The sequence below is a fragment of the Ambystoma mexicanum genome, chromosome 1q (assembly GCF_040938575.1).
Source record: "Ambystoma mexicanum isolate Mex_15411 chromosome 1q, UKY_AmexF1_1, whole genome shotgun sequence".
In the NCBI taxonomy this organism is placed as follows: domain Eukaryota; kingdom Metazoa; phylum Chordata; class Amphibia; order Caudata; family Ambystomatidae; genus Ambystoma; species Ambystoma mexicanum.
Window position 1 is genome coordinate 694,641,776 of NC_090922.1, and position 15,708 is coordinate 694,657,483.

Below are 15,708 nucleotides of genomic sequence, written 5' to 3' on the forward strand. Positions count from 1 at the left end.
TACAAAATAAAAGGGGGGTTAGATACAGATATGGACAGCGGTTGGGTCATGAAGAGCTCACACTTGTCATCTCTTACCTGTACATGTTGGTGTCAGCGCTGACCAGTTTCCGGAAGCGTCACATCTCAGCCTTTTCAATCCCTTGAGAAGAAACCCTTCCTTGCAGCCGAACTCACAGGTGGAGTCATAGCTGAACTCATCAAAGGGATGAACGCATCTGATATCCCCCTGGCTGGGGTTAGGCAAAGGGCCACATTTGACGGCTGCAATGGATAGGGAGATGGTCATCCAAAACCAGGAGACAGTTTCCTTGAATGTGTGAAGGCAACCGTAGATTGAGCATTGGTAATAATTTGGCATCCGCCATTAAACGTTCAATTAGCAATATCGGATGCTCTCAGCAAGCATCATGTAATGCTGAAAACAGAAACTTGAAAGCAAATTTGAAATTTAATTGGAGACAACATAAAATGACACTTGCAAAATGATCACAAAACAAGGGTTGTGGGATTTGATCTCATCTCTTCGTTGGCAGTACTTCCCACTGGGATGAGCTGTGTAACTCTTAACCTCAAATGCACACAGAGAGACTCTCATTATGCTAGATAGGAGTAAAGCAAGAAGGTCTTATTTTAAGTGCTTAACATCTCATCACATGTGCTTTATTCTCTGACATACAGTTCTACCTACTACTTTTACAAGGAGGTAGGCACATACCAGAAGCCTGGCACTAAAACCATATTCCAGTCCCTTCCCTTTGGATATTATCTCCACTCTGAGCCCGACTGGGTGACATTTCTTAAGGCCCTGAAGAGCTAACTGTTTTGGGTGGCTTACGTCTAATGTATTTGATCCCTGCTTATTCAAGAACCTTGCAATCTGAAGTGTCCACATGGAGGTCCAAGCTCTTTAAAAAACAATCTCAATAAATAAGTAAAACATTTAAAAATTAGGTTAATACCTGAAGAAAATGGCTGGTGGACATGGTCAAAAACAGCACTGTTGTCTCCGGTAATTCGAGTTTAAATCAAAATGCTTGTAAACGTATATGTTGGTCACTGTGACTGTTCCTGAAGTATGCATATATATTTTAGGAACTGGAGCAGGGAAATAAATCAAGGAAGTAATTATTTAAGCAAAGAATATGATTCTTGTCAAAGAAAGACGTGTTTATGTAATCATAAAATGTGCCCTCATTGTTTGTCCAGAGCAATATTTAATTCCTAAACCAGGGTCTGGTCTTCTGAATTCTCGGGACGTGTGGTCTGGGATCAGGGGCTTTACCTTGCAACCTAAAAAAGGCTTTGGCCAGGGTTATCCCCATGGTGGAGTGTGGTGGCATGCGGGATGCTATGAGAAATGCTGTCACTGCAGGATCTAGGGTTTTGTCAAAACCAATTCGGAATACCTTGCTGAGCATCCTCATGAAACGCTCCACATCCCCATTGGCTCTCGGCCAGCAGGATATGATGCCCCTTGATTGATTCCATAAAAACCTAGGAAGATTTCAAATTCCTTCCTTTGAAAGGGGGGCCAATTGTCAGACCTGATAGATACTGGTATTCTGTGAGCTGCGTACATCTCTTCCAGAATCGGGATAATGGTCACAGAGAACCTTAAAACCAGATATCTTGAATATTCATCTAATACCACAAGAAAGTGCTGGGTCAGCTCTATTTTTCAAAGGTCTATCTTTCGTGCCTTCAGGGTTTGCCTACCTGCGAAGTGATGAGAGGATAGAGGTGGCAAGTCAAAGTGCCTGCCGCTTGGTTCCATATGACCAACGCCACCTCGCCTCTAAGGGTGTGCAGCACACGGTCATCGGGTCGCTCTCATACAACATATTGAAGCACATTCAGCAGACCGTCGGAAGCTTCCTACTGTGCACTGGAGTTAGCCCCCCTTTTATTCTTGTGGCGACGTGTTTCATCCATGCCTCTGCATATAAGCCTGCGTGAATGCATGTCTGCCTGCCCTGTCACATCTACCATGACGGCAGCTCTGTGTCCTTTCCCGTACCACTTCATGACATCCCTCCCCACCAAAATAAAGTCTGAAAAGTGTCTGTGGACAGTGGAGCCCTGCGGAACCGACTCACCACTTCCTGGCGACAGAGGAGATCTCCCGGCTGGAGAGGCTTCTTCCCCTGACTGGTGGGCACAACCAGTTTACCTTCTTCTCTTCGCACCCCCGACTGGCTAAGTGGTCGAATTGCCCGTGCCAAGCACCCCGGCAACCGGATAGCCACTTACCACTGGACCGCGAACTAAAGGACCGCTCCTTTTACCTGAGAAACTCTGCGGCTGGTTTCTTCCCTGGCAGTGCAACGGACTCCTGTCTTCCTCCCCGACGTGATCCTCTCTTCCCCCGGATGAAGCACCGACTTGCATCCGCTGCCAGGAACAACTGCCCCCGCTGGAGTATTCTCACCACTTTAAGGTACCGTGTCCGCCAGGCCTCCCTTTCTAAAGATTGCTACAAGGTAATAATAACCCCTTAACCTTCTGGACTGGGCTGGCCGCCGTGACCCTCTAACTGGTCTCTTTCTTTGGTCCAACTCCTTTTTGAACCTTTACAAGACTCTTGTACACTGCAACCGTGTGACCTTGGACACATTTTGTTTTGATCCCCTTAAACTTAAAGTGGATCCGGCCTACTGACTCTAAACTCACGGTGTGACTTGCCTTCCTCTCTTGTTGTGTTCGTGGAAAAGTGTTGGGATCTGTTCCAATCTATTCTCTGCTTTTCTCTCCTTTTTTTTAAACAAATTATTAGAGTGCCATCTACGTTAAGCGCTCACCGCTGTCTGAAAATAAGTGGGGCTTTACTTAAGACTTGTCTAATATTCTTTTCAGGGAGTGTATATCTTTTAGTGACCGTGTTTTTGGATTACTTACTATTAGTGCCTGTGTGTTTTTCTAGATGTGGTTTTAAATAAATAATTATATCTCTTTTACACCAAGCCCTGGTCAGTGTCTACTTGTTCTACTGTGTTCTTTTGACCTATTGTGAATACTCTGTATACTGCCTAACTCTTCTTGAGAGAAGTCTGACTACTCAGCCACAGCTACCAAGTGAATCTGTGTGGTGCAGACTGCTACCAAGTGGGTTTACTGCCAAACACCTGTAGACCTAAATCTTTTGCAGTGGTCCCAGAGGGAACTGCACAGGTTTCTGCCTAACACTGGTGGCAGTGGTGGGATTTGTATTGAGTATACACGTTAGAGTACTTTTTGAACACTTTAGGACAACTAACCACAGAGCTTAGCACTAAAAAAGCTGATTTTCTAACTATGTCTGCTATGGAGAGTTATACCCTAGAATCATTGTCTGCCAAAACTGCTGATTGCTTAAAAGTATTGTGTAGACATAAGAATCTCTCTGAGAAGGGCAGGAAAATGGAACTGATAGAAAGATTGTTAGAAAACCAAAGTCTGGGTGGTACAGAGGAATCTACCCCCCCCCCCCCCCCAGCAAATGTAGAAAGCAGTGATGGTATTGATCTGAATCAAAGTCTTGATAATGAGTCAGAAGAGGAAAGTGAACCTAATGAAGTTAGCCACTCTGAGCCTCTGTCTGCCTTACCCACTGTACCTACTGGGCCTATACCAGGTCCTACCTGTAACCCCGCTTATTTTGAACTTGAAACAATGAAGCTTGAATTAGAGTACAAACGTTTTATTGCTCAATCTGAAAGAAACCAAGAGCTAGAATTCAGAAGAATGAATGCCCAGGCTTAGCAGAAGCAAGCTGAGTTAAGATTCAGAGAAATAGAGCTTAATTATGAACTAGAAATGAAAAAGTTGTCTGTGGAAAATGCTTCTCTCTCCTCTGGTTCCTCTAGGAGTTCCATTCCCAAAAGACCCCGGATGCCTAAGGAATTAGTGGGTATGTATGAACCTAAGTTGGATGTGTTGGATTGGTTAAAAATGTTTGAGTATAATCATGGGCTCCAGGACATCACAGGGAATGAGTTACTTCCCTGGTTGTTCTCTAGGCTTCCCCCTGTTGCAACTGATGTGGTAATGGAGTTGGGGGAGGTGGATAAGAAGGATTATGAATGTGTGAAGCTAGCTTTAATAGCTAGATTTGGGAAGACCCCTTCCCAGTACCTTAAGAGGTTTAGGACCCTCAAAAAGCATGATGGTACCCCTTGGGCTACCTGGGTGAGTGAAAGTTTGAAAAACTTAGAGGGATGGATTAAGGGTTACAGAGTTAACACTTATGAAGGAATGAAGAATCTTGTAATGTTGGAGTCAATGTATGATGCCTGCTCTCCTGAGCTCAGACAGCACTTGGCTGATTCAAAGGAATTAGATTCCAGGAAGTTAGCTAAGGCTGCTGACTTGTGGGTTGCCAACAGGGCCACTCACAAGGATTCTGGGGCTACTCAGAAAAAGGATGAGGGAAAACAGCCAAAAAAGGACTCCAAAGAGAATTCTAATAATTCCAATTCCAAAGAGGGCCCCAAACAAAACCAAAAGGGTAAGCCACAAGGGAAACCAAATCAGGCTAGTGTACCTCCTGGTGCCAAACCAGAAGGAGGTCAGAACAAGCCACCATTCCAGAAAGAATTTGGTAAATGCTTTGTTTGTGGCTCTACTGACCATGTGAAAGGAGATCCCAGATGTAAGGGTAAACCTTCAGGGGTCCAGCTTGTCTCCTTAGCCTTCGCTCCAGAGGAGGAAGTACAAATGGCAAGTGGAAACTTTCTATTACTGGCTGATGAACCCATTGGAGTCTCAGCCAGTGTTTCTTTAGTGTCTCTGGGTCTGTGGCAACAACAGAACTTAGATGTCTATAATTCTATCCCAGATAATACTAAAGAGTATTATAAGGACAGTGTCCAGGTGAATGGTCAGGAGACTCCTGCCATTAGGAACACTGGGGCCAGCATAACTGTGGTGGACAAATCGTTTTTTCAGGCTGAGGATGTTGCTAAGGCACCCAAAAGCCTCACCAAGTTAGCTAGAGGGCCAGTGCAGATGCTTCCCCAATTACCCGTTCTCATCCAGTGTAATGACATGACTGTGAAGATACCTGTCAGCATACAAAGTGAGATGCCAGGAAGGGTTCTGCTGGGTAATGACTTGAAAACTCTTGGAGTAGTGTCACATACCCCCAGACCTCCTAGCAAAAGGTTACAGGAGCTCACCAGACCTGCAAGGGAGAGAACCATGAGAGGTACTCCCAAGGAGATGATGAAGAAAGAGATCACTCCTGCTCTACTGGAGATGTCGGCTGCTGTCTCTAAAAAACTAGAAGAAAAAGGGAAACCTAAAACTTCTAAAAAGAACCTCACAGCCAGCACTCCAGTGCAGCCAACAAGGACTTCACCTAGGTTGTCCAAAGTTACACCAGTAACTATCCCTCCAGCTGAGGCTGAGAGGGAGGTACAACCCTGTGTGGTTGAACTAGACTCTGAAGAAGAGCTAGTGGAAGGCCAGGAACTCATTGGAGATCTGGATCCTGTTGACCATCCTGAGCTGCAGTCTTTACTGGCAGAAGGTGGACCCAACAGGGCAGACTTCAGTAAGGGACAGAGAGAATGTCCAACTCTGGAAGGTCTTCGCCACCAGGCAGATGCTCAGGCTGAAGGGCAAGAGCCTGGGAAATATAGGTTAGACTGGGAAGATTGCCTCTTCTACAGTGAACCAACAGAGTCTGCACCTGGGGACAACAAACGACTTGTAGTACCCCAAGAGAACAGACCACAGTTCTTGCAGTTAGCCCATGAGATTCCTTTGGCTGGTCACTTGAGTTTCAAGAAGACTAAAGAAAGGCTCTCACTCTACTTTTATTGGCCAAAGATGGGGGCTGAAGCAGATAAATACTGCAGGAGCTGCCACACCTGCCAGACTTCTGGTAAGGTTGGCTCCAAGAATGTGGCACCTTTAGTGCCTCTCCCTGTAGTGGGAGTCCCATTTGAGAGAGTAGGGATTGACATTGTTGGTCCCCTTGATCCTCCAACTTCCTCAGGCAACAGGTTTATACTTGTTGTAGTAGACCATGCTACTAGATACCCTGAGGCAATTCCTATGAGGACTGTTACAGCTCCGGCTGTGGCTAAGGCCCTCCTTGGTATTTTTACCAGGGTTGGGTTTCCTAAGGAAGTAATCTCTGACAGGGGGTCGACTTTTATGTCCCACTACAGGAAAGCCATGTGGAAAACCTGCGGAGTTACTTACAAGTTCTCAACCGCATACCACCCTTCAATGGAACCATGAAGAGCATGATAGGTGCTTTAGAGGACCCCTTAAAAGAAAGTGGGACCTTCTACTGCCATGCCTTCTCTTTGCTTATAGAGAAGTCCCTCAGGAGGGAGTAGGTTATTCTCCCTTTGAACTTCTTTATGGTCATCCGGTCAGAGGTCCATTGGCCCTGATCAAGGAGGGGTTGGAGAGTGCTCCTTCTCCCAAGCCAGTCAGAGTGACTGACTATGTGATAGGTCTCCGAAGGAGAATGTCACAAATGATGGCAGAAGCAAGTGATAACTTGAAAGCTGGACAAGCATTGGTCAAGCACTGGCATGACCAAAAGGCTAACATGGTCGAGTTTACTCAGGACCAGCTAGTTCTCGTTATGATTCCAACAAGGCAGAGGGCCTTGCAAGACAAATGGATGGGACCCTTCAAAGTTGTGGGTAAACTTGGAGAGTTCAACTATCTGGTGGATTTGGGCAACCCCAAGGAGGCGCCAACAGTCTTCCACACCAACAGACTAAAAGCGTATGTCTCCAGACCTGATGTAGGAGCTTTGCTTCTAGCATCATCAGAGGAAGAAGAAGAGAGTGAAGCTCTTCCTGATCTCCTCAGAGGCTTACCTTTAGACGAAAAGATTGAAGGAGTAAATCTCTCTTCAAATCTGGCACCTGAGCAACAGGAAGAGTGCAAATCTATGTTAAATCAGTTTGCCTCTCTGTACTCACTTTCACCAGGCTTGACCCCTTGGGGACAACATGACATACTCACTGGTGACTGTCTGCCAGTCAAAAGCAGAGGATATCGAATGTCAGAAAATGTAAGAACCCACATCAAAGGTGAGGTCAACAAGATGCTTGATCTCGGGGTAATAGAGCCCTCTACTAGTCCATTGTCTAGTCCAGATGTGTTAGTACCAAAGGCAGGATCTAAAGAACTTAGATTCTGTGTGGATTACAGAGCTCTTAATGCAGTCACTAAGACTGATGCCCACCCTTTGCCAAGGACAGATGAGTTGGTGGATAGACTTGGTGCAGCCAAGTTCCTCAGCACATTTGACTTGACGTCAGGCTATTGGCAAATAGCCCTGACAGACCATCCCAAGGAGAAAACTGCATTTTCTACCCCAGTTGGCTTATACCAGTTTAAGGTTATGCCTTTTGGATTGAAAAATGCACCTGCTACTTTTCAAAGGATGGTAAACCAGGTTCTGAATGGGATGGAGGACTTCTGCATGGCATACTTGGATGACATAGCAGTGTTCAGCAATTCCTGGGCAGAACATGTGGACCAGCTGAGATATGTTTTGCAGGCTCTTGGAAAGGCCAATCTGACCATAAAGGCAAGTAAATGCCAGATTGGACAGAGTAAAGTGGTCTACCTTGGACATGAGGTAGGAGGTGGAGAAATCAGGCCTTTGCCCAGTAAGATTGAAGCTGTGCAAAATTGGACAACACCTACTACTCAGACCCAGGTGAGAGCCTTCTTAGGTCTCACTGGGTACTACAGGAATTTCATTGAGAACTATGGGTCCATAGCTTCTCCGCTGAATGTCATCTCCTCTCCTAAATTCCCTAAAAAGGTTAGGTGGAATGAGGAATGCAATCAGGCCTTTGAAACCCTGAAAAAGGCTCTTTGCCAAGCCCCAGTACTCAGAGCTCCTGACTATCACCAAACTTTCATTGTGCAAACAGATGCTAATCATTCATGTTCAAATACCGGGATTCCGGGGCCACAGCATTCCTCAAGGGTGCTGTTTCTAGTTTGGCGCGATCTCTCTTTACTGCTCGATGTGTCCTTCTGACATATGTTGCTGCGTGAGGGGAGCTCCTCTTTGTTTTCTCCCCTGGATTGCACTTCCTCCACCTCCGCGCAGAAACGGGCATTGGATGACCACAGACACGCCTTAACCGGAGGGGTGCTGCACCCAGTCCAACCAGCTGTTGCAGACATGTCCTCTCTGAGCCATCCTTCATTAGCCGTGTGTATGTTACAGACCCTAGGTCCGCTGCACATTTCAGTATTCCAGTGCTGATTATGCTGTACCCTCCCATTGTCTTGCTTTATTCGAGGATCTCTCCTGTTACACTGCACTGTGCCCGACCATGGACTGTCCCGGACTCCTCTTGGCCTCCCGGTTCGGGCATCAGAGCAACCCACATCTCCCCAGTAGAAATCTCTAGCTGCCCGCGGGAGAACTCACAATTTGTGAACCTGTATGGTAAGGTACCACCATTAAATGTCACTCGGTAGAGATTTGGCGCCTCCTCCATCCCATGCTTTGCTGGCTCTTGACCGAACAAGCTTATCACCTCGGCCCTGACTTGTCTGTATTTCCGGTCCTGGTGTGGCTTCAAAGTGGTCCACCTTCCTCGTGGGTTAGCCAGGCCCCTGCTCAGTGGGATTTGGAGCCTAAGGCTTCGTGGACACTTTCGCCCAGGATGTGTTAGGGCCTCAGCCCCTCGGCCTCTATTTCCACTGCACTCCTTGATCTATATGGAACCCATGAAGAAGCAGGTCCATGTCACAGGATTTCGGGTCACAGGCCCAGCTCCCGCTCCTGTGGGTGCAGCGCTCTCCCAAGGTTTAAGCTCATGTTCCACCTGCTCCACGTAACTCAGTCGACGGCCCCTTCATTCATAGCTGTTATTGGTCTCGATGTCTGCATCATCTGCAAATCCTCCAAATGAAACTACCATCTTTCTTTGCGGCTCTCTAGTGCCCCCACCTCTTGGTGCCATATCTACTTTAAACATGAGAATCAAATGCATTATGTCCTTATACAGGGCATGTTTACATGGACTAGAGTGGTAGTGGTCATGTTGTGTTAAACATATTGAAAATGTTATGTTTTGCTTGCGGGGACTAGTGCAAAATGAAGAGAGACAATATAATATTTCTGCTCATGTTTCTGTTTTGAAAAGTGCGAGTTTCAGAAGGGGTGGCAGTATTCTGCAGTCTCTGAAGTTTGGCCAGGCAAGGTTTGGGGCTACTAAATAGATTCTATTTGTGTAATCCTGCAAAAATAGCACCAAGTCGATGGCTGCATGTAAAATAAAAGTCTTATCAAGGAGGGCCACAGCACCTGGTACAACGTGTTTTCGTGAGTGGAATGAGTTCCTACACCTCCTGAGTAGTAGGGAAGAGTTTGTTGGGAGGTCCCACTCCTATGTAGCATCGTATGGGAAAGGTGGGAGCAACAATTTTGATGTCATCTCCCGTGGAGATGAACCTATTTGGGAGGTGTCTTACCTGCTGGGGTAGAATTCTGCTTTTAAGGGGTTTGCTTCTTGGAGAGGCGTTCGTGCAGGTGAAGAACTAGAGGAGGGTTGAGAGACTTCACACCTTCTGTTGAGGTTTTTTGTGAAGAGAAGGACTCTCACAAGCTAGAGTATTTGCGCTGTCCTCACATACTGCATGCAATGTGCCTCGAGGGGTGGCAGTTTCTGGGGGTTGGGGGGCACAATACCTGTGGAGGGAACGGATTGGAATGTTTAACCTGGGGAATGAACAGTGTGGCAAGATTTGAGGATCAAAACTCTTACTTCCTGGTGGCGAGAAGGGGAGGGACACACCTCCATGGGGCAGTACCTGTGGCTGAACACCTTGTTTTTGAAGGGGTCTGACCTCCAGAGCCTGGCCAGCAGTTGCTTCTCATCTACACTGTTGCTCTTGGATGGGCAGAGCTGCTTATGTCCCTGCTTCCCCTTCCTGCACTCAGAAGTAGTGTTCTGCTTGGGCAAGGGGAGCTAGCAGCCATATTCCCAGCACTCTGATATTTCAATGCACACGATCCGGAGTCCTGTCCAACCAGTCCTACTTCCATTGTGCTTCGTTCTTTGAGGCCCAACCTGCCATGACGGCTATAAACACCTCAATCCTCCCACCCCACTTGCTTTCACAACCTAATGATAAAATGGGGAAGCCAGGTCGGTAAACCTGGCAATGGGGAAGCATAACTATGGCAGATAGAGAGGATATGATAGAAACAGAAGGCAGGTCACCCATTACAAAGGTAATATACAGTGAGAGTACTGTCACAATGTGATGAAGAAAGTGGCTGTATTAAAAGGGTATAGTTCGTAATAAGTAGGAAAGAGAAAATTATCTGAGAAACAGTACAATTTAAGTAGTTTTGCTAGAAATTTTAATTATTCTAAAGTATATTGTTTACTTGTGCAGCCAACAGGTCAGTGAGGTGCAGTGAACGGGAGCCTTCTGCCCCAAACACCTGTGGGAGGCCTGATTCCAGAGTTTTTTCTTTCACCCACTGCTTAGGTGCTGTTATGACTTTAGCAATGAGAGAAAACACTTTGCAGCACAGCCTTGCAAAGGAAGTGGCTTGCTGTTGTCATCTGTTTCATGGCATAATGGAAAGAGAAGACAGACCATGTGCATGTCCCATTGCAATGAAATAGTAAATCTGATGATCAGTGTAATGTTTGAGCTTTTGAGCTGGAGGGATGTGCCATGATGCAATGTTTGCACAGCCCAATGTATGCCCCAGTCTATCTCTATTACTATTGCAATGGCTCCCCCATTTTCTGGAGCTATTTTCAGTGTCACTCAAAGGAGTCAAAGTCAAAAAGAGAATTAGGTGAACAAACACCACAGTATTTTTCAGTTGCAAAATTAGTACAGTTGAGATTATTGAAGAATGATTTCTGCATGGGTGCAAATCAAGTTTTCAGCTAGCGGGTATAGCTGTACCTTGGCATGCTGGTGGTTGGGATGTCCATTTTCCAAATGATGTACACTCAAGAACTTTAGAGCTAGTTCTTACAAATCCACTCTCACAGGAAAATTCACAGCTGGATTCATAGCTGAAGTCTCCAAGAAGGTGGGAGCAATTCATCAACCCTCGGAATGGAGCTTCCATTACAGGACATTTCCTGGCTGTTATGAAAAGAAATAGCACATTGTAGCAATCAAGTCTTCAGAGTTTGACATAGCAGAAAGCCAATTGCCTCTAGCATTCCTCGCATTTTTCACTCTGAGCCCATATCAAGCCCATTCTTTGATATCAAATGGTTATGGCATCAAAAGAAAGTCATAAACAAATTAATAACCATATTAGCCCATTCAATCTCAGAATAAAGATTACTCAGCACATGATAACATGGCCGACTAAATTTGTAGGTCCTGTTCATGTGATCAAATAGCAACGGACACCGTCAAAGACCCTGATTGCTTTCTGTGGCAGGCATGCCTTTTTAGTCTGCCGCGGGAGAGCTTCCGCTCTCTTGGTGGCCTATAGCACACTTGTCTTAGATAGAGTCAGCTCGGATTCAATGACACAGCAAAACATACATGTGTCTTACTGGGCCATTAAGCTGCCACTTTGTCCTATATTGGTACATTGCTGTTTAGCTTTCTGAATGAAGTGTGGATGGTGCACAGCATGTGCATTCCCAAGAAGTGCAGCAGTGCTTTATAATGATATGTTATTTATTTGCAAGGGTCAATGACAGGGAGTGGCAATCTTTTATGTTTTCAGTAGACAGCAGAAAGCACCACTGAGAAACTATTACTGTGCCAGGGCCAGACTTTTCAGCCCAGGATATGACTAACGTTGGCATATGCAGCACAAGCTTCAGACTCTATTCCAACTTGCTAAATGTACCTACTTTAGGGCCTTCTTTTTTAAATTCTGTTTATGGTTAAACAAGTCAACCTTTAGGGCCCGCTTACAGCCATGTTAGATAAAGCTCTGTGATTGAATAAAGAAACCTAACCAGTAGTGCTTAGCAAAAAGGGTTGCTAAATGGGTCCTGGTCAAATGCATGATAGCTGAAGCTCAGTCTGGTCAAGATATGACTGATTATTAGAGTCTTCCCAACATTGAGTCAAAGGGAGTATGTGCTGCGGGTATGAGGGAATGAGCTCACACCCCATGACCGAGGAGAGAAACCGGTGTGTCCTCTGTAACCACAGTCTGAAGGAGCCAAGCAGCCCGGAAGGTCAAGCTTGGGCTTTTCTATTTGATCTCTTATGGACTTCCTAATTGCAGCACTCTGCTGATCCCTTACCTTCACATCTTGGCGCCCCTGCCGACCAGTTTCCATACACATTGCATCGCAGCCTCTCTGATCCCATGAGGAGGAAGCCTTCGCTGCAGCTGAACGTGCAAGTGGAGTTGTAGCTAAACTCATCAAAAGGATGCAGGCAGCTCATACTCTGCTCCATTGCTTCATGCAAAGAACTACACTTGACAGCTGCAAGAGATAAACCAATCATAAGTGGGAAGTGCCTTTTAAGCCCGCCTAAACATTATCCTTCATGCATTTTTTCAAAGTGTACCATACCAAACTGAAACATCTTAAGTGAACAATCGGTAGAATTAGAGGTAAATGCTCTGAATTTTGCACCACTTTTTTGATAGGTCCAACTATTTGGCTAAGTGGATAACTCAAAGGGCAAGAGGTTGTTCGCTGCTTCCAGGATGGGATTTCTGCTCTTTTACCTCACTCCATGGGTTCTGCATTATTTTTCAGCCTCTTGGGCCCGTCTAAAGCTGGATTTCTATGTGTTTATGTTTTATGATGCATGACATGTGACTCTATTTTGAAGAGCAGAATGTTTTTAGTGAGACGTATATCACCAAACAGGAAATGTCTGGTGTGGGACGTTGGTAGTTGAATTGTGCAGAAATTGACATGCTTACAACCATACATCATGGCCAAATAATTCATTTATTGCATTACCGCAAACATAGGGGCCCAGGACACGGGGCAACAGGGGCACCTGTCCAGCACTGCTTGAACAACGGGGGCTGGAGTGACTTTTTGCCCCAGTTGTGATCTGTTTGTTTTCATTGTTGTGGCTGGAAAAGGAAATAGCCCCTTGAAGAAGGAAGGACCACTGAGCACGGAGGGAGGAGGGGGGGGACAGGGAGAGAGGAAAGGGACTTGGTGTAAGAAAATAAAGGAGATTAGACGTGGCCCGAAGAGGCTCCAGTTTGTAATGTTGGCGATGTAGGGCCATGGCCCACGCTGTGTACAGGCAGAAGACTGCTGCCGACGCTGGGACCCGGAGAAGGCACAGACCAGAGGAGGAGCCACTGCCCAGCAAAGAGAAACATTGACACAGCAGGGATAGCTGGACCAGGGAGGAAGCGGCCGCAAAGGGATTGCAGACTAGCCAGCGTGCAATGAGAGTCATGCAGGCAGTGGTGAACCAGCGAGGAGAGACTGATCCAAACCACCCAAGCAATAAACGAGGAAGGAGAACCACAGAAGCATGATGTCATGTGGCAAAGGAGAAAGCAATAAACGGATCGGAGGCGCCGACAAAGGAGGCCGTTGCGAGCGAGGAGGAGGCACCAGTCACACAACAGCAGTAAGAAAGCCCGCTACAGAGGCTGCGGGAAGACAGCAAAACACTCTGCCTCATACCACACACATACGCACACCAGCAAACACGCGTATAACACGTGACCACCAAGTCAAAGCAAATAATTCAGAGAACGGGCCACATACTCACGTCACCCACTAGACCACCAAGGAAATGACTCTTGCAAATGGAACTGGAAGGAACAACCAATCCCCACACCAGGCCCACATCAACCCAGAGAAAATAAACAAAGAGGCAACGGCACACCGTGTACTAGACGGTGCCGCCACAGGAGGGACCTCGTTGACCACACAGCCACAGCCCACCCCCTACAGGCAGCGAGACGGACACTTAACCCAGCTTACCGCAGGCAAAGACAACAATGCCTGACAAAATGTCAGAAGGAGCGCAAGCAGCTGCAGGAGCAGCAGCCCAAGTCGCTATCGGGACAGGACCAGTATGTAGGGCAGCGCTCTTACAGCGCCCCAACCCATTTACACTACAACTGCACCACGACCAAGGTCTGAGATGGGAAGAATGGATGGAGGAGTTTGAGGACTTTATGAGGGCCATAGCTGACCAAAACTCACCCAACAAAACAGACATTTTTGCCAATCTTGCAGGGAAAGAGATCAAGGGAATCATGAAGACAATCCCAGCACAAGAAAGGAACACCTACCAACGCCTAATTGCCGCCGTCAACAGAAAACTAATAATTTTCCCCAACAGAGACTATGAGAGGTACACTTTCAATCAGTGTGCACAACTATCGCACGAAACAATGGGAGAATTCATCCTCCGACTTCAAAAGAAAATTATCTACTGCGACTTTGCCAACTTCAATGATGATGAACCAATCAGACTCAGGGTAATAGTAGGTTGCACCTCATCACAGTTCAGGAAACACCAACTTAAAAAACCCTTCCACTAAAAGAAATCGTCGACCTAACAAGGAGAAATACAATGCTACAGATGCGGATTTGAATTTCCCCACATGGGCCAGTACCCGGCCATAGGGCAGATGTGTATGAGATGTGGCCAAGAGAACCATTTCCAGGCAATGTGCAGGAAAAAGTAATCCCCCCGGCTAGCCGCCTACAGGCCGATGCCACTGTTCAACCCCACCAGGAGACCCCAGCAGCTGATAGGGCCCGGTCATCACCCATACCATGACCGAGACACCCAAAAAACACTTCAAGAAAGACACTGTCTAGCTCCCCTCAATGAGGATTCATAAGAGCAGTCGAAGGCCTCAATCTTGAACAACCGGCAAGTTACTCTGATGCGTACGATTACGCACCCAACCCATCGACAGACCACACTCCTGAACGAGGGTCCAATCAAGAATGGGAAAGAAAATGCATACTCAACACCATACTACTCTCACGACCCTTATGAGAACATGTTGCCAACTGAAGGGGATCACCAAGTAGATTACCAATACGGCATCTACGACAGATACAGCGAGGAATACGTTAGACTCATCAGTGACACATCGGATTACAGTGCAGCACCAAAAGTGGCAGTGCAGATAGGTGACCTATATAACCAGTTTGTGGTAGACACTGGAACGACGGTTAACATCATGCACGAGGGCACTTACCACACTATAGCACGGGCCTACCTGCTATTTCCATTTCAAGCCCACATATTCCAGTGGGGAGCAGCTCACCTGCTCCAATCCAAAGGTCAATATCAATGCAACTTACTGCACAGAGGGTGAAGAGTACCCAACACCATTCATGTCATCCACAGCCCAACGACGGGGCTATCACACTGCCAGAGCGCTAGCATTGATTGACATCCAATACGACCCATCTGAAGTCATACAAGGATTACCAACAGGAACGCACTTCGTGAGCTCGATTTCATGCGGTGAGACGGACATTGAAGGGCGCAAATCCACATTCTCCAAACTATTTGAAGGGGATGGCATGCTAAAGAACACTGTCATATCCCTTCACTATGATCCAAGTGTTTGCCCGGTGCCTCAGTACCCCCGCAGTGTGGGTTTCCATCTACAAGCACAAGTCATGCATCAATTGCATCTCCTTCTCGACAATGATATCATGGAGAGGGTGGAAGGCCCCACACTGTGGGTGTCCCCGCTGGTAGTTGTGCCAAAGGACAATGGCCGCCTGCGACTCTGCGTAGACATGCGCATTCCAAACATCGT

The 15,708-nt window shown here is 46.6% G+C and overlaps 1 protein-coding gene across 1 annotated transcript in view; it reads right to left on the minus strand.

Annotated features, from left to right (window-relative positions):
* The window catches only part of LOC138535425 (P-selectin-like), an 899,675-nt gene that overhangs the window by 253,228 nt on the left and 630,739 nt on the right, over nucleotides 1-15,708 (minus strand). Inside the window, exons 15-17 of the mRNA XM_069641294.1 lie at nucleotides 12,230-12,415; nucleotides 10,911-11,096; nucleotides 78-263 (exon numbers count right to left, since the gene is read on the minus strand). Coding sequence (XP_069497395.1) covers nucleotides 78-263; nucleotides 10,911-11,096; nucleotides 12,230-12,415 — 558 coding nt within the window. The remainder of the gene's footprint in view (nucleotides 1-77; nucleotides 264-10,910; nucleotides 11,097-12,229; nucleotides 12,416-15,708) is intronic.